The 20,070-nt window shown below is 38.9% G+C and overlaps 1 protein-coding gene across 1 annotated transcript in view; it reads left to right on the top strand.

Annotated features, from left to right (window-relative positions):
• The window catches only part of LOC123986100 (tenascin-R-like), a 113,256-nt gene that overhangs the window by 79,043 nt on the left and 14,143 nt on the right, over window positions 1–20,070 (top strand). Inside the window, exon 22 of the mRNA XM_046074182.1 lies at window positions 1,718–1,792. Coding sequence (XP_045930138.1) covers window positions 1,718–1,792 — 75 coding nt within the window. The remainder of the gene's footprint in view (window positions 1–1,717; window positions 1,793–20,070) is intronic.

The following is a 20,070-nucleotide window of genomic DNA, read 5'->3' as shown; positions in this document are numbered from 1 at the left end:
AATGTGTGTATACTTTCTCTCTCTCTCTCTCTCTCTCTCTCTCTCTCTCTCTCTCTCACACACACACACACGTACACACATAGACACTTAGAGCTTCCCTGGTATCATTTACACCCCAGCTCTGCACCAGATATAACATGTTGCTCTCCTATATCCTTCCCTGTTTTATTCTGAACCTTACTCTGTGTGCTCTGTGTGCTCCGTTCAGTTTGCAGTGTTTAATGATCTGAGTGAAAGAAAAAAACTTACACCCACATGTAAAGCAGGCAGTCCTGCTATACATGTGGATGTACTCCAAAGTTCCAGTGCTTTTTAAACTCCAAAGAGAATTCAGGCAGTAAGCTACAGACATAAACATGAATCCAACACATATAGCATAAACGGACAACACAGGAACACTCAACATACACTGTAAAAAGTCCTTCAATGGCCCTATCCATACGACTTTATTTTAAAATGTAAATTTCTTTCAATAAATTGATTTTCTTTTCTTTTCCTTTCTATTTAAGTTACAGAAAAGTAAAAAGTGTGAATGTTCCAGTAACTTGCCATTTTCTACCATAAAATTTATTTTGTTGTACTCCCTAATAAATTGATTTCACAAAACTCAGTTTAAGGACCTATGTCATAAGTAAATTGTCAGGACAGGCCTACATTTAAGTTAGTAACCATATCAACAGCAGAACGCCTATGGGCATATCTGGCTGTAATGGCTGTAACTGACATGACCGAACTGCTGTGCTGACCTGACCAGCGTTTTCAGCAGAGCCAAGGACAATACATACTACCAAACATATGCAAGTAACCATTTTTACTTTTACCTCTACCGCTACTTTTTCTCATGCTAGAAAACCACTCAGTTTCCTCTATCATGTGTTTCTCGTTGTGTGAGGATGCCAGAGGCCTTTCCAAATGTGCACTAAGCTCGAACAATTACATTAAAAACTAGACTTTTAGTCAAATGCGACATTAACATAACTTAACAATGGCTTCCCCTTTTCAGTAGAGAATTTTAAATAAATGGACCTTTCCTCTTGTGGTCCTAACATCTGGACTCAAAATGGCGGAGTAAATTTAAATTAAAGTTAATGACTGACATTTAACTGATATATAAGAGACATTTTGGTTGTTGACAGGTAATGTTATTAATGTAGTTTTAATGAATGTTTAATATTTTGTCTCAAAAAACTCGCTGAAAACACTCTTGAAGCAGGCTTTGGGAGAAAATTACAAGAAATGAATTAGCTTTGCTAAGCTCTTGCTAGCAAGACTTGTGCAGGATGGCGGGTCCTGCTTTTCCTCCACACTCTTCACACAGACAGCCCCTGTGGCAGGAACAGCCTGTGGCATAGAGAAGAATTCCACATGAAAGAATGTCCATTTAGCGGGAGACTTACAATGGTGGGCTCTATTGGATGGAAATAAATGTAGGTTTTTATAACTGAGGCATATTCCCTTGCTTATGAGGTATCATTACAGATTTTAATGTTAACTGATGGGTCTGTATGTCCTGCTGTATTTCATGCTCGATTGCTGAGAGAGAGTCAAATCAATTTTAATAAATTAAAGATTTGTGTGTCCCCCCCACCTCCCCCCCTTTTAGTAGACATGGCTGTCAAAAAATCTAAACTTAGTGTACTTTTGTCTAAGTATCAGTTTTTACAAAAATATTTTCATATGGTTATCTTCACCTCTTTCATGTGTCTTGTTTTGTCAGGAGACTACCAGATCTCACCCGAGGAGCATATCAGCTACCCCACAAAGCCCTGTGTGCCATTCAGATACACATTAGGTAAGCAATCAGACAACAATACATGTTTTTGTGTCAAACTGTCATTCTGAGAAATGACTATTCTAAAACCATTTTATCAGGGGAAAATCTTAAGCAATTTCATTAAGCTTGTGTCCAAGAGGCTAGAATATAATAATACCTTGTTGTATTTTTTTAATTACAAATGGGATGGCCCTGTAAATTATGCAGCACTGTTTTACCGCAAAAGCCCGATATTGTAAAGCGTTACAGACAGCATCATGGGACCTTTACACACAGCCATGCCTTGTTATGTATACATGTAGACTGCCCATGCTCTTCTACATACTGGTTAGCACTCCACAGTCATTTGTCAAGACAGCATCCAGAAGTAAACTCGCATAACTCATCACAAGTAACGCTTTCGTTCACCTGCCTATTATGTCAAAGACATTTTTCTAACACATAGGTAATCATCTGAAGAATAATGAGACTAATCTTTGAAATTTACATTATTTTTCGGTTTTGATGAACTAAGCTAAAAGTACTTAAATTTTTACAAAATCTAGTAAAATGGGGGTGTCCTAAAACTTCATTGTATTGAAAAGATATTTCAGACCAACAGTGATGATGTTGTAGGTTTGGAGTGATATTGCTAAATGTTTCATAATTAACTTATTAACTCTAGGACCCAAGTGCCTCTGTGATGAAGAAGAGAGATGTGACTCTGAGATGCCTCACTGAGTATATGTGAGAAAGTGAACAGGACCTTATCTCTGAGTACTATGTAAGTATTGTTAAAAAGTAAAGTTGGATCTGTTTCTGGTTTTACTGGTCAAGTTAAACCAGTATGATTTTATGTGGGCTGACTGAACCAGCATTTGTCATGTGTAGGTTGAGAGAACCAGCAGCATGCAGATTGTTAGCAGGAGGCCTAGAATAGGCGATTTTTAAGTTGTTGAGTTGAGCCCTATGCAGAACTTTTTTTTAAATTCCATTCCTGGTAAATTTCTGACAAATACTGCCTGTTGCTAACTGGCAAATATGTTCTTTACTGGTCTTTCCCACTTTGAAATAACATGGGTTTGTCAAGAACCTTGATGACCTAGTTTTCCACCAGCACTAATATCCAGCATTCATTTGGGGATCTGAAGACTATGAAGTATGGAAAATCTGACAATATTAGGGCTGCAGCGATCATTTTAGTATTCGAAGCTTCGATAGATTATTTCAACGATTCATCGATGTGTCGTTTAAGAAGTACTTTTGCTTGGCGGCACCCCCTCTAGGGATCAGCTGTGCCTGTTTATAGGTGATAGATATTTATTAATCCTTTTGGAAATTCATAGTGTGTCATACAGCAAACATCAAACAACTAAACAGCTGCTTCACAAATACAAACATCATCCAAGTGCTATACAGGTTAAACTAAAGGGTCGTGCAGACTATACGACTTTCAGCGTCGGCCAATGGCTGTGCTGGTCACACAACTTGCCATCATATGACGGCAGTCTTGAAGTCGTTGTGGCGGTCGGTGATTGGTGACAGGGACACACACACACACACACACACACACACACACACACACACACACACACACACACACACTACAGGAGCTGACAGCGGCTGTGTCACCCTACGCTGGTCTCCAAACCACGTTTTGTCAAGAAAATACGTGAAACGGGAAATGAGTGATCCTGCACACGAAACAGCTGTTGTTTGTTATTATAAAGATGGCAATTATAAAGACAAAGAATATGGGTGAAAGGATGGATTATTAGCACACGTAAGTAGCAGGGATTATCTGAGCTACAGAGAGAGCTTGAGGGGAGTTAAAAGGTGCAGCTCCCCGACACCCAGTCAACTCATGAATGTGAGGTTAAAACTCACAGCCCAAAAAGGAGAACAGCAAATGCACGTGTGTACATTTTCAGCTGAGGATTGCTGCTTACTTTGGCTAGCCTTCAACTCAACAATCAATCATGCTTTCAGTTAAATGCTAAAGTTGCTGTTACTGTTACCTTGTCACTGGCTGCTTTTTGTTCAGGTGCCGTTGTGCTGTTGCCCGAGGCGACATAAGTTTTGTTTTACGGTGGACGGACGGGAACATTACAGAATTGTTGTTTTCTTTAGCTTGAAATAATCCCATACTTTGGACACTTTCTTCTTTGTCCCTCGCTATTTTCTCTCTCTTCCTCCACTTTGCAAACAGCTCCATTATAATCACGTCGTGTTTTTATTAAATCGATTTTATGGATGAATCATTTCGGTCCTAGACAATATTAAACCATAACTCACAACATATAAAAACACCTACAGTTGCAGTTTCCACCTTCTAGCGCAGCTTTTGTTCTGTTACCAGTGATGTCAAATGATGCATGAGGCAGACTGTTAGCCGTAACTTTTAAAACGCTAAAATTTGTCCCTTCAAGATTACTGTCTATACACAGAAAAGGTGCTGTGAAGGTGTTCTACTACACATAAGCTGTGGTCAGAAGATTGTGTCATTAATTTTGCATAACTGCATTTCATGGCTGTTTGATAAATGTTGGAAACCGATACCTCTTTGTTAAATTTATGCCAATGCTAATTAATTATTTGAAGTAAATTGCACTTTTACAACAGAAAAAAATAATTGGTCAACATTTAAAGAAAATAAGTGCATGAACTGATTACATTTTTAAAAAAAATGTAACTTATTTTAATTAATTTAATGTCGTTAAAACGCTGTCCATTTTGACAATGGATGAACTTAATTTTTTGGCACTTTTTCTACTTAATATTTTAGCATACACTAAAATGTTTATTAATGAGTTTTCCCAACTTAAAAAAATCAAGAAGTTTGCTAAACTAACAAAAATGTGGCCTTATTTTTTTAAAGTTAGATCTAAGTAACAGTTTTTATGGTGTACGTAAAATTTAAATGAATAACCTGGGCTTTTATTTGTTTCAGTCACTGAACTCACCATGCAAATATTTGGGACAGGCATCTATATGGAACAGGCCTTTAATTCCCTTCGCACAAAACTCTTGCTCAGCAAGGACTGGTTGTTTATTTCAACCAGTATGAATATCACTTGTATAAAAATTAGGCTATTGGATAACAAATAAATAACGAATCATTCATTTGATCTCGGCCAACTTCATGCACAGAGTGAGCGAGAGACCGACCAACCATACCAGTAAATCTTAATGAATAATACTTTGGTGCTTATTGTTTCCTTTAAATGAACGACTGAAGTGTGGAAAATCTAACTAAACTAAAGATGTGTAACATGTCCATATTCCAAAATGTATAAACATTTATAATTGTATGTGCGATCTAAGCAGCTTAGAACTAGCTGAAGAGGGTGACCCAGTGGGGTCCATCCAAAAAACTTCTCTGAAAAACAGACCAGGTTTCTAATTGAAACCTGTGTTTATTTGTCAAAATGTGTAGCCACACCAGACCAGTAAAAGAGACAGGGGTCTAATTGGGACTAGGCTTTAAAATGAAGTTTTACAGTAGTATGAGGGACTTAAGTACACACCAGGTGGCAGGATGATTAAACTCAGGTGAAACCAATTCAGTAAATCAACAGGGAAGTAAAGTAAAACAAGACACAGGTGGCAAACACAGATGGCAAACACTTTCATATGTCTGTTCCAAATAAAACAGGAAGTAAAACACACACAACACAAAAGCCCCAAAACAAAATAAAACAGAACTCACAAAACTCCCCCAACCATGACATCTGGTTGTTCTGCTCCTATATTTTTTGTTCTGCTTTTCAAACAACACAACAAATGGTTGGTTTTGGATAGCCTAGTAAAATCACACAGAGTTACTTTTTGAATTATTTAAAACTATCAGAGGAAGAATGTTTAAAAAGATGTGTGCCCAAGATCATGCTTCACTCCATTAATGATTTTTGTTTATATTCAGCATTTCCACCAGACATTTCTGTGAGAAACAGGCCGCATTTAGCTTTATTTAAACATGTTGAATGCATTTCCTACATAAGCAAACATTTGCAAAACAGGTTTTCCAATGTTTCCTGCTCTGTTTCCGAATTTACATCAGGGGCCTGTACCACGAAGCGAGTTCAACGTACCCAGGATATCTTTTAGTCATCTGGCTTAACTAACCCTAACAATCGCTGTCGAAGCTGGTTAACAACTCTGGAACTCAACCCAGGGATCCCAATCCAGCCGTGAGCATGTTTACATAAAAGAGACGGTGTTAGCAGCAGATAACCAATCACCTCTGGCATCAGAGCGGCATTTTTTAGAAACTAAGAATAAACTGTATATATTACAGAAATACGACATGGTCTAAGTAACATAGCTGCAGCTGACACATGCAGGGAGGCACAAAATCGGTGACACTATGAATGCCAAGCCTAAATGAACAGGCGTAGTCTATAGTAATGCGTTGATTTGATGTGTCCTTTGTTGTGTGAAATTATCAGCCTTATTAGCTCACATTAAAAGACTCGGGCACTGAAAAAGTGGTTGTTCCACCTCCTCATCGCTTCAAAAATATATTTAACACACCCTAAGTGTTACAAACAAATTTCTAAATTAACTGCCATTAATTGTGCTCACAAATAGTGGTTGAAAGACTGAATCTCAACATTTAGGTTACTGAAAACTCACCTCATTACCTGCGCCCACATCGCAAAAGGTGAGGTCGGAACAGTCTCTGTAGTGCCTATAAGAAAGCTACTAACCTAAAATAAATAGCCTACGTTCATATTAAAATTTAGTATTTTAATATCCTTACCAAACTGCTCATAATATTCAGCCTCACATAAGATAAATGAAACCCATTTATTTTAATGGCTGCGACAGGCCGTGTGAAACAGACTGGGGAGCAAATAAAAAATATATAGGCCTAACACATCTCAAAGCGGTTAGTAGGCTACTGTAAAAACCTGTAGGCCTACAATAGCCTAAGGCTTTTAATCAGTCTCTGTAGGATGATATCACTATAGCCTACAAGAGTTTCTCCGTATCACTGCAGCAAAAAAAGTTTCCTTCATGTATAGTCAAACAAAACACTCATCATTTGCCTAAAAGTCTTCTATCAGATCTAAGACATGCAGCTGTGCTTTCAGTAGATATAGAGGAGGAGGCCCTTGAAACAGGCCATTCACTAGTGGGTCTGTAATAAAAAGCTTTTTGTAAACACTCAAGAGACCAGAATTATGGTACTTGTTTCTTTTACATGGAAGCAAGAATAAAACCTTAGTAAGATGTTTCTTGAATGGGAAACATGTGATCTCCTTCCACAGAATGGACATTTAAGTACCCTTGATTTGGATAATCATTCACTGGGAAAGAACATCAGCACACAATGTACAATCCACAGCTCATCTGCCAATGTCCTAAAGTTGGCCTTCATTGGCCGTTTTCTTTGCCATGTAGAGGTATACAACAAAGAAGACATCACTTTAAGAATAAATTTTGGACTGTAACCATAATTGTATTTTAATGCTTCTGCAGTTTTTCCTCTAGGATTTTTTTCAGGGGGGATGGTAGACCCCCCCCCCCCCCCCCCCCCCCCCCCCCCCCACACCAAAACTACTAGTGTCGCGGAGCGAGTGTATTACGGATGCGTTCTTTCGTCGTTGACGTGGCGCACAAATTTTTTGCTGTTTAGGCTTGTCACTCTCAGACATTTTTACCGTTAAAATTACAACTTCCCGATGGAGCTTGCTACAGTCATGCAGTATACATTCAAATATTGGGTGACGAGACCATGGATACGGCCCTATGAAATCTGTTTTAATTTGCAGATTCCATTAAATTTTTTCCCAAATTCTATGTTTTCTGTTTCTGTGTTTTACAATTTAAAACACATTTTGTCATCAGAAAGAGTGTGTAATCATGTAGTAGATGAATAAAGTCATGAAAAAATTCAATAAGAAATATTACATAGGCTGTCTATGAAGATTCTCAGTCATCCAGGTCATAGTTATCCAACGAAGGTTAAAATCAAGGGCAACTGGACTTGGTTGAAGATACTGGAAGACGTTTCGTCCCTCATCCAAAGGACTTCTTCAGTTCTGACTGACTGGCAGGGAAACTCAGCTATTTAATACTCAGTGGGGTCGTTGGCCCGGGTCATCAATACCGCTGGTTCGTTAGTGTTCCTTGTTGCTGTGACGACAGTCGTTACAGTCGTTAAGACTACCTGTGGCCAAGACTGAACAACCCTCGTTGGTATCTTCACCTGAAGCCAGTAGGTTACGTTTGTTGAGTTTCCTGGGAAGTGAAATGATTACATAGGCTATTGAATCAATATCAATGAATTTGGAGTATCATGCAACATAAAAATGATCAAATGTATGTGCAATTATTTATGGGGACAATTCACATTAAATGTATTGCAACAACAGGATATAAAAATACCGTAATAGTATTTAAAATCAGACAATTCACTATGAATGCATTGCTGCAATACATGTATTGTAAACTGTCCCCTATCAAACAGGTGATTACCTGACAGCCTCCATATGTTCCTGAACACACAATAATAAGTGGGTCTGTAGGCTACTATCATGTGGGCATCACTCCTCCTTGTTTACACAAACGGGCTTGGCTTAGCTCTTAATTTTGTCAAACAGAATGTCTGACTCCGCACACACAGCCACAAAATTTAAGAATTTGCGTCTTGCAACTACACATGTGGTTACACGTTTGATGAAGTGACGAGCTAGCGCACCGTCTTCAATATGACAGCGTGTGTCTCTGCATGTGTGGAGGAGACGCTGAGGGCTAAGCCCCACCCTTGCTGAAACAGCGAGGCAGAGAGGACAGAGGCAGCCTCCCTGCATTAGGGAAAAAATGCTTATAATGCAAGGGAAACCTGATTTTTGCATCAGCATTTAGGCAGATTCCATGACATTCAAAGGATACTGCTTTACGCTATCCTTGAAAAACAGGGGAGGCTGGTTTTTGATGGGCAGTGTTTCTACACTAGCTAGGTAGTTAAGCTTAGTTTAACTCACTAACCAGGCTGTAGGCTATTTCAATTCAACATTAATTTAATAGAACTTATAGAAAACACACTATGGTTTAAGATTTCTGTCTTAAAGAGTTTGGGTTGCTTGTCACAGGGAGTAGTACTCAGTTTGTACTTACTATATATAGCTTTGGCAATATTGTTGCTATACATTCATGCCAATAAAGCTAATTTGAATTTGAATTTGAAGTTGTGCTGACAGTTGTTTAATGTCTTATGTGGCTCAAGAGAAGCTTTCTAAAGTCTGAATTAATAACCCTGATGATGTCATCTCAGTCTGGGCTTGACACTTTGAAATTCTAAAACAGAAAGCTTTCATTACAAAGTGGATGTGTAGGGTTTGAAAGAAGTGGGCATTTAGTGGGGATGTGGGGCTAATGAAAGACACAAGTGAGTTGTATTTTGGGAAATGTAGGATGTGGTGTTTTGGTGCTTGACCCATACTGGAGGCTAAAAGTCAGGATAAGCCTCTGCTGCTTCATTATTTCTTCATCTTGTCTACTTTGAGTCCTCCAACTTTATGGAAGTGCAGTATTGAATTGCTGGAGTAGTTTACACCTTTAACAACAAATGCAATAATTATGGTATATTTGAAAAGACGTATACCTTGTTGGTTGACTCACACATCATCCACACTTCCATGGAACAAAGTTCAAATGTCAACATTTAGACTTACACTGCTAAAGTACTCAGGGAAATAGGGGTGTGGGATTGTGTGTGGGGGTAAATATACCGCTGTGGATGTCAGGTTGAATAAAATTGATAGCACAAACATATACAGTGACTAATTTATAATTCTCTCACTGCTAGCTTCACCTCCTGTCCCTCCTGTCTTTTTTCCTGATCGCTGTCAACCTTTTTCTGTCACTACTTTTCACTGTTTTCCTTCTCACTCCATCTTCTTTCTCCACATTCGCCTTTCTGTCAATGATGATTTCTCCATCTTCTTCTCCTGTCAGTCATCCCCTTCACCTCTCCCTGTCTTCCTCCTTGGCTGTCAGTTGGTCCTTTCCCTGGGGGCACAACCAGCTTCTAAAGAAACAATTTTAGACAACAGACAATGGAGCCAAGCTAAAGGCAAAGAGAGGGGGAGATCAATACAGTGTTTATCCTGGGAATGAAAAAGAAAGAAAGAGAAAAGAGGGCTAAATCAGGAGAAAGAGGGTCAGGGAAGATGACATAATGGAAGTTACCGGTTGAAACGGTTAAGGCAGAAGAAAGAGAAGCAGGAAATGCATAGCAAGAAATGTGATGCTACCAAGCGGACCAATTGCAGTTCTTGTGGTCTGCGTCGCTGCAACATGTAGTTAAATGTTTGGGGAGGTGCCCATCAGGCTACAGTGTAGGGTCCAGCTTAGGGTACACGGCTACGTGCAGGCTATGACGGAGTGGATTTGATGCAGAAGTATAAATCGGCCTTTGCACTGGTGCAGTCAAGAAATAAACCACCAGTCAAAGCACTGTATTCAAACTGTATGTATGTATGTATGCTATTGAATCTTTCTGTTAAATCAATGTTGAAAGCAGTATTTTACAATTGTCCAGTGTAGAAAAGATCCCAATGAAATGTTATGGTAGTGTCCAGATTTAACATAACCTATTCCATGGCTGACCTCTGGACTGGTCTGAGATTTTCTTATCATATCAAACATATTTGACATTTACAACCTGACATATGGAGGGGTTCAGTGGTTATTTACTCACAGATTTAACCCAGATCCGGAGCCAACCTAGTTCACAGTACAAACGATTGTAATTTTTTTCAGTGGATATTAATTCCCATTAGAATGCACAAAATTGTACAAATGATCTTATTTATGATTTACAGGTAATGAAATAAAAGAAATGTGTGATTTTTTTCATGCTGCAGTTCAATAGTTCAGATCAGATGTTTCATTATTGTAATTAATAATTCATTAAAAATGTGTTTTAGGATTCAAAGCCATGGCTATTTAAACTACATTGGCTTTCTTGTAACTTCAAATGGTTGACAAGTCACTGCTATCCTTTAGTATTAAATACTTTTTTTGCATAAGCCTATTACTGTGAAACATTTCCCCGACATTTTAGCTCCTTCACTCATTTACTTTAAAGACAAACTGTTAGGTTGAAACCATGCATTAAACAAGCTATGGTCATAGTAAATACTGCACAAATTAAAATCTGCTGCTCAGTAGAGGCTTTCGCTACAGACACAACTGACTTAAAGATTGTCCTCATTAGTAAATATTCAAAATAATTAAAGCTCTTCTGTTTATTCTTATTAGGACACTCATCTGTGTATAGCCTGATCCACCGTGATAACATACACTCAAATTTGTATTTAGGGTCCTGATGTGTGTGTGTGTATTCTGTATACTTGAATCAATCAATACTTGAATCAGTGGGTATCTACCATGTCTGATTTGGTGCATGGTGAGAATAACACATTTTCCAGGTGTTCCCCAGTTTTGGATTGCACTGTCACAGTTCATGCAAATACAAAAGACTCAACAGACGAACTGGCATCTTTCACCCACTACATAGCATAGTGTTTTTTCATTAACCCTCTTGATCTGTTGTTATGCTGCTATTGTTGGCATGATTTCATTTCACAAAAGACCACAAAAGAGTCTTGTATTATGGATGTTTTTTTCCTGTCTGTCTGTGTTCCTGCATTGAGCCCAAAAACCTTCCAATAAACCCAGTTTAACCTTTAGGAGTTTTCTGTTGGCTTATGTAACTATACGCTGCCACCAAGTAAACTAATTCCAGAGGAGTAGAAAGCATCTTTATTGCAAAAATGGACCAGAGTCATCTGTAAAACAGCCAAGAAATATAGTGTCATGGAATTGCTTGTTGAAGGCGAGACAGTATTAAAAGGGGTTACAGTCACAGAAAATCTTCCCATGGTCACAATATGGCACCTGTCCAAGAGCTTGACAGGAGAATGAGTGAGTGCATGACTGAAAACCACACTAAAGGAATACCTATCAGTAGGATGCAGTGAATCTTTGTTTCTCTTCTACCTCTCTCTTCTAGACCGACTCTGGACAATGAAGTGTACCAATGCTATAGCAGTGCATGTTTATTTTTTAATTTAAAAATCTATACACATAACTGTTTTACAGTGTTTGGGATGGTTCTTTCATGTGTATGGTAACATTAGACAGTAACTCCACATCACTTCTTAAGTATAAGTGGAGCCTATTAACACCATTAGTTTTAGGCTTATGCATGTTTTGCTGCCTTATATTTATATTACTCACTAACCCTAACCCAAGAAAAGCTCATAAATCAGGACTCTAATCATGTTTCATCTTGGAAACAGGCCATTGATCAGTTCAAAGTTAGTATCAAATAGGATCAAAGTGTGTAGAGGTAAATAGGGCAGTTGTGGTGGATGGGAGGATGGGAGGATCTCAGGCTTAGCAAAGCCCAGTGGCCTATGACAAAGTTAAGGGTTGGAGTATGCTCACTTTACATCCACAAACACTTCAGTGAGGATGATAAAGTATGTGGACGACACAACCTGTCAGGAGTGTGGTTTGTGTTCATGTTTTCCTGTTTAAGTCTGGTTTTGGTTCTGTGTTTCTCTGTGTAGCCTTATTATTTTATTCATTCACATGTTTTAGTTTACTTAGTATCTGTCTGCCTCAGTTCTTAGTCCAGTGCCTTAGTTCTTAGTTCTGTGCTTTAGTTCATGTTTAGTGTTATTCCTGGTCTGTGTAATTCTGTGTTATATTTTTTGATCTTGTCTTGTTTAGGGTATTGTGGGGCCTTTTAACACCATTAGTTTTAGGCTTATGCATGTTTTGCTGCCTTTTATATTACTCACTAACCCTAAGAAAAGCTCATAAATCAGGACTCTAATCATGTTTCATCTTGGAAACAGGCCATTTATCAGTTCAAAGTTGAGAGACTAACATGACAGTTATTATTATCTCAGTTACAAAGAGGAAAGGAAAATGAAAGTAAAGAACTAAAAGAACCCTGGGATGACAAATTGCATCCTGAATCTACTGAACATCCATCATCTATATTTAGATGTCAGAGTATCAGAGTCAGAGTATGCCATATAATGAGGTTTACATGCATTCAAAAACCTCTTTCCTTGTTATTACAGCCACCAAGGGTTTTTGGGGGGATTTTATCCTTATTTGTATCGTAAGGATAGAGGCTGTACAGACTGAAAAGCCCCCTGAGGCAAATTGGTGTTTCGTGAAAATGGGTTATATAAATAAATTTGACTTGACTTTACTAATGAAAATATCCTTAAATTAGCTTATTATGGCTGAGATTATTAGCATCTTAAAGCGTGTGTTTGTGTGTTCTTGTCTATCTGTATGTCTACAATAGATTTTCTGTATTTAAGTCTGTCTGTTAAGAGAGAAATAGTGTGTGTGCAATACTGTGGAGAATATCTGAGCCAAGCCGTGTAGTTGAAGGTCACTCTGAATGGAGGCAGATAAATGAACTGGCGACACCAGCAAGCTTATTACTGTAGAGCGCATGCACACATAGTACACACACTGACATGCACGCTAGCACACACAGGCACACACTGCGGAGACTTATTACAGCCACCATAGTGACATGAATTGCTCTCCCTGCCTCTCTCTAAATCTCACTGTGATAACCTCAGTTGCTGAGACTTACAGCCACTGATGCGGTGGGACTGGACACAATAGTCAGAACACTGGTACAATATAATGCAACCCACTTCAAAATGCCTGCTAAAATACAACTTGCAATGTTGTCAACCTCATGTTTTTGGCTTTAAACCTCCATAGTCTTAAGTAGTAAGTACTTAAGTTAATAATTTGACCAAATGTCCTGGGTTTTTGTGAGCGCAGTCACATTCAGAACATAATCTAGCTATAATAATCTATAATCTTAATGGACCCAGAAATGGCTCTGTTTGACACAAAACGGTCTGCACATACGCAAGCGCTCCCTCTTTGACCTATGCCTATATCTGATATTTCTTTTCATGTATAATCAAAACATGACAACACATCCTGAAGCATGGACTAACCATGGCAGGGTGCAAGCTGAATTTCTAGGTAACTTGTGAAGATCCTTTCTCTAGATCTGAGTGAATTTATGAGTGAATGTTATTGAAATTAACCTGTGTATCCCTCTAGACCTTTACAGGGAGAATTATTTGTCAGGTCTTTGCTGTCAATTTGACAGTTTTGAAGCAGGTGCAAGGAAGGTGTCTCCCATCGTTTGTGAATTCAATGAAAGAGACACACAGCGAGTGACAAGACAAAAAGTGACTGTCTGGATTTAGAGTGTGAACTGTCAGTTTTTCCCCATCGGTGATCACGCTTGTAATTGACATCCTGTTGGCCAAGCTGGACAGAAGATACAGCTTGAAATGTTCAGGAGTGGTTAAGTTTTATGAAACACATTCACTTCTACCTCTGCTAATCTGCACACTGGCACTGAGGCTTCAGAGTAAACACTTCAAGGACTCAAAGGGGAAGTAATTCAATCTATGCACAAACAAGATGAAATATATCTGCCCATCAACTGGTAAAACTAATAAGACATAATGTGCAGCTGACATCTCCAATGTTGACTCGGTTCTATGCTGAATTCATGTAACTTTTGCGTGGGTCTTCAGTCAATAGGATCAAAGTGTGTAGAGGTAAATGGGGCAGTTGTAGTGGATGGGAGGATGGGAGGATCTCAGGCTTAGCAAAGCCCAGTGGCCTATGACAAAGTTAAGGGTTGGAGTATGCTCACTTTACATCCACAAACACTTCAGTGAGGATGATAAAGTATGTGGACGACACAACCTGTCAGGAGTGTGGTTTGTGTTCATGTTTTCCTGTTTAAGTCTGGTTTTGGTTCTGTGTTTCTCTGTGTAGCCTTATTATTTTATTCATTCACATGTTTTAGTTTACTTAGTATCTGTCTGCCTCAGTTCTTAGTCCAGTGCCTTAGTTCTTAGTTCTGTGCTTTAGTTCATGTTTAGTGTTATTCCTGGTCTGTGTAATTCTGTGTTATATTTTTTGATCTTGTCTTGTTTAGGGTTTTGTAGCTTAGTTTATTCTTATGTGTATCTGTATGTTTTTAGGCTATCTGTTTGAGTCCTTAGTCCTATGTCTCGATGTTTTAGTGTAATCCTGTCTCCTGTTTGGTCCTGTCTCTGTCCATGCCCTGATTTTACATTTTTTCCATGTTTTGTGTTTTACTTTGGTTGATCTGTCCTCGTGTGTTCCCGTATACTTTACTTCCTGTTTTAGTTTGTAATCTTCTGTGCCTGGTGTTCTTGTTGTTAATTTAGTGTATGTTTTGTCTTGATTATTAGTTTGTTACCACTGCCTTTATTCAGTTCTGTACTGTATTAGTTTCCTGCCTAGTTGCCTTGCTGTTTCACTGTGGGTGCTTCTCAAGTCTCTTATTTGTCGTTTCCTCGCTCCTCGATCCTCCCTTGAACCGGAAGTTGTTCCGCTCCGCCATCTTGCAGGCCGTCCCAAAGCTCTTATTTGCGCTCAAAGGAGTGAGGAACGAGGATCGAGCAGCGATCTCTGATGGTGTGTTCACACTGAAAGCGAATTTAATATTCGCCTCCCTTTTACTTGCGCAAGTTTGACCGCTGGACATTTTGAGTGTTCACACACGCGTTTTAAGCGAATAAACACAGCCCGCGGATACAATAGCTATATGAACCCAAAGTAAACCCTTTGCTGTGATTTAATTGCAATAAACGGATCAAACTAACTGCCAAAATAACTACAATATGATGCCGTTTTGTTAGACATATGAATTCATGCTTTGTCAGGTCTGTCAACAAGTCAGTAGGACAACAACTTTTAAAATACTTGTTTTCTGAATGGAGTTCAGCTCGATCAGGGCTATGCTATGCTTACCTGTTCACAGTAAAGTACAACGACAGCTGGAATAAAGTTACAGACACACATTTTCTAAACTCACCAGGTAGTTCAACTTCCTCGCTTTCTTTTCTCCAAGTAATGTCCAGCTTTGTCCGGTTTTTATATAAATATGAAGTAGTAGTCCAGCAGAAGTCTGGTGCCATTCGACACTAACAACAACAGTGTGCATGGAAGCTAGCTGCCGAGAAGCGCGAGTGAAGATAAGTCAAGTTGTAATTCCAAAAACGTAAAAAAGTAAAAAGCTAATTTAATTAAAGCAGTTAACTCAACCCAAAACGCTGGATTCGCTTTTGGTGTGAACGCAGCATGAGGAGCTATGAGCGAGGATACACCAGTGCATCCTTCGCGGTGTCTTTCAATGACCGACATGCCCCCCCTTATTAGGTAGCTGTTATATTGATTGGATGCTGTAGCTGATTGGACTGATCTGACACATCAGTACAGATAACATTAAACTTAAATGTATCGCTGCAAAGTCTTGTATTTGATTTGTTTTATGATTCACTGTCTAGTTAAAGCTGTGTTCATTATAGGTCTGAAGAACAAAAGCCCCACACACAACTTTATTCGGCACGGTGGTGCAGTGGTTAGCACTGTTGCCTCACAGCAAGAAGGTCATGGGTTCAAACCTCGGTTGCCCTGGCCTTTCTGTGTGGAGTTTGCATTTTCTCCCTGTGTCTGTGTGGGTTCTTTCCAGGTGCTCTGGCTTTCTCCCACTGTCCAAAGACATGCGGCCTAGGTTCATTGGTGACCCTAAATTGTCCTTAGGTGTGAGTGGTTGTTTGTCTATGTGTGGCCCTGCAATGGACTGGCGTACCCCACCTTTTGCCCAATGTCAGCTGGGATTGCCTCCAGGGTAAGCGGTTGACGATGGATGGATATTTTTTCTCCCACCAACTTTTATTATGGAGACAATTAAAGTCAGAGAGAGTCAGAGAGTCGGTCTGCAAGAAACATGTTTTACATAATTTATTGTAATTTCTAAAAAAGCAGATTGTAAAAAACTTTCTGGAAGAAGCCTGCTCTATGTTCCGATGTGACATAGATGAGAACAGAAAGAACAGGTAACAGAAAGAAACTTTGGGTGTGAGGTACTTTGATCATAGAAATTCTGGCACTGAGTCCAGAAAGTTCATTTTCAATGGCCTTGTTTTTGAGAGTGACTTCTACACATAAAACAGTTCTTGCACATTTGCAGATTGCTTTCTGTCAATTTGTGGGTCATGTTATACTTTTTACACATTTGTGGAATTTTGTCCAATGTGTACTGCGGAGATCTGTAAAAAAAATATGCACAAATATCTCACTACCCAAAACATGTATTTTTACATTTGTGTTCATATATACATATCATATCCACAAAAATACACTCTGTACACACATATTTTAATTTCACATACAAAGTGTTATTTACGCATTTGTGGATCCATTTTTATGCACAAAACAGTTTTTGCACATTTGCGGATCATTTCCGGTCAATTTGCAGTTCACGTTACATTTGTGACTTCCTTTTTACGCATAAGGGGAATTTTGTCCACTCTGTATCACAGAGATCTGTAAACAGAGATCTGTAAATGTGAGAGCAGTTTATTAGCTACACCAGCAGGTGGCGGTAGCGACATTGCCTCTCATGAGTTTTAAGAATATCCACTGCAGTACCCAGAGTCATCTGTAAGAGACAACAACTTCTGCTTCTGCTCTACCACTGGACTCTACTCAAGTCTAAATTTTTCTGTACAAGTGAATATAGTTATAGTATAAGTATATAGCTACCGCCACCTGCTGGTGTAGCGAGTAAACTGCTAAACAAACAAAAAGAGAATATATTATATATTTTATAATATTAGAATATATATGAACTATAGTTAATGATAAATATAATTTCAACTCATACAACAGACACACCTGCAAATTTGTTGTTTATTTACATAGACATGATTTTGGCTTTTCCAAAGGCCCCTTTGAAGAACCCAAAACTCTTTGAACTGTCATGTTACTTTGCTTGTCATGTCTGTAAGGTAATTTTGCTGAGTTAAAAGTGTGAGAAAGAGACAGCCAGGGAGAGATTGTTTGGCAGAGAAAAAGAACAAATTCTCACTTTATAATTCCGCATCTAGTTCACAGAATCTAAAAGAGGCCCTTAGTTTTTGGGAACATGGTGATCCGGATTCTCTTGTCTCTTCGTTCAGCCTCATTGTGTCATATCTTGGCTTTCACACAACCCTTCATGGCCATGTCCCAACAACCAGATTATGCAAAAGATTAAGCAACATTTTTGACAGTTCTAATGAAATCTGATAAGTGGATATGTTATGCTTATTTTCTGCTCTGTCTTGTTTTGGGAACTCGGAACAGAAATGGAAACAAACAAAACATTTTATGAAAGACATTTTTGTGATCAAGGCAAAACATGTAGCAGAAAACTAAATGAACGGAACACATTAAACTGTTTTGCCTGCAATTGTAAATGCTGTGTATACAGTATAATACAGTATAAAATGTGTTTAACTAGACAGCCTGGTGGGTGTTGATTGAAGTTAGTTTTCTGAAGTGACAAAAGACGGATGTGTTTTGTTTTCTGTCTACTGTGTGTGTGTGCGTGCGTGTGTGTGTGTGTGTCAGAAAACAAGTAAATCCAAGGTAGTCAGTTATGCGTCACTCCATCCTCAGAGCCTGGGGGATCGTTTTTAGAAATAACAGACTGGTGAGTGTAGGAGGGTTCTCACTTTTCCTTTCTTTCCCCCTCTCACATCTTCTTCTTTCTTACTTTCTCTGTCTTTCTTTCTGACCAGAGGCCCTCCTCTCACTTCCTCCCACTTGCATTTAAGAGGGAAAGCATCTTAAGAGAAGCTGTCTTCCTTTTCAGACCTGTAATCCCTTGTCTATTCATCTTCTTTTTTCCCATCCTCTCTCTTTCAGCAGACATTGAAATGTCAAATACATGATTATCTGCCTTTCTCTCCTTTATCCCTCCCAGCTGCCCTTCTCTTCCATGGCCCCCCCACCCTCTATTTCAAGTTCTGGTTAGTATGTCTCCGATGGTCTCCTCATTTGTCTAGGTTTCCTAATATTAATTAAAGGTGGGAACGCAATATTAATTCAATACACATCTTTTTGTGTTGATTTTTGACTCAACAAAAGTGAAAAAAAGCCTAAAATAACAAACCCAAAGTGAATCAGGTATAACTCCTCCTTATTCCTACATACTGTACATATTTATGGTCTCCTTTGATAGATCAGAAGATAAGGAATATGATATGATATGGTGATGAATACCCATCATAAGCAAATTTAATCTGTTATCATTCCAGAGTAAATGGAGATGCAATAAAGGAAAAGATAAGATTTCATCCTTGCCTAGTATAAAATCAAAATTTCAAAGGCAATATCACCAAAACACCTTATATCCTGTAGATAATCATGCAGTCAGATGTCTTCTCCTGCTCCTTGACTATTGCAAATACTGTAAATTTGATGAAAATGAAACACTAAAATACAACATGTACAATACAATTTGTTATGGCCTCTCCCCTTCGTGCTTCCTTCTCCTGCAATAGGCTGCAGGCAAGGAGGCCGATTGGACTGGGCCAACACTTGTGTAGCTCTATCCCAGAGCTTATTTAACCAGGGCTGATCATTCTGTCATTCTCTCCTCCTAGGCAGGTGCCTCTTCAGGTGCTATGGTGACGGATATATTTTGTGTAATTTTGATCTCTACCTTCTATCCAATTGGCCCAGTGGTTTATGGAATAGCTTTGTTTGGTTTAGACTGTCTTGTTTTTGAGTAGTGTTTAGCTGGTATTTGTTTGCCAATCTATGAGTAAAGGGGAATTTCAGGTTTGGGTAGGCCAGTTAGTAATCCTTATGAGAGAGGTACGTCGCCCCTTTATCAGTGCCTTAGCTTCGCTGACTGAATTAGTTGTGTTGGACCTTAGCTAGGTTGTATTATTAGTATGAGCAAGAGTACTTTCCCCTGTTAGGCTTAACAGTAATTTCCCTTAGGGAGTTTGTTGTGTGGTGTTTTAGGTAACAGTGAACGTGGGTAGAACTTTGCTCGGGAGCACCTCTGTGTCTCTGAGAGGGTCGCTTGTTTTCTGGTTACCCTTTTCACCCCACTGGTTTCAAGTGCATAAGTACTTCCCACAATTAGCTGCACAAAGATGCCGGAAAAGTTAGCTAGTTAGTCATTGTTGAAGTTATAGGTAGAGGGGGTGAGTCTCAGGGTCAGCAAACCCAGGTTTGTTATCTGTAATGGAGGTTGCAGTTGATTGATATATGGCTTCTCTTCAGCATTTTCTATGGGCATGCACCGTGCTCAGACAGATTTTTTTTTATACATGCTCAGTTACTTGAATGATGTTTGACCATGTCTTTTGCTTAGGTAAAAATGGTTACCATGAGTATGTGTGCCATATGAACAGGTT

Source organism: Micropterus dolomieu, linkage group LG17, assembly GCF_021292245.1.
Source record: "Micropterus dolomieu isolate WLL.071019.BEF.003 ecotype Adirondacks linkage group LG17, ASM2129224v1, whole genome shotgun sequence".
In the NCBI taxonomy this organism is placed as follows: Eukaryota; Metazoa; Chordata; class Actinopteri; order Centrarchiformes; family Centrarchidae; genus Micropterus; species Micropterus dolomieu.
This window is presented reverse-complemented; position numbering and strand designations above follow the sequence as displayed.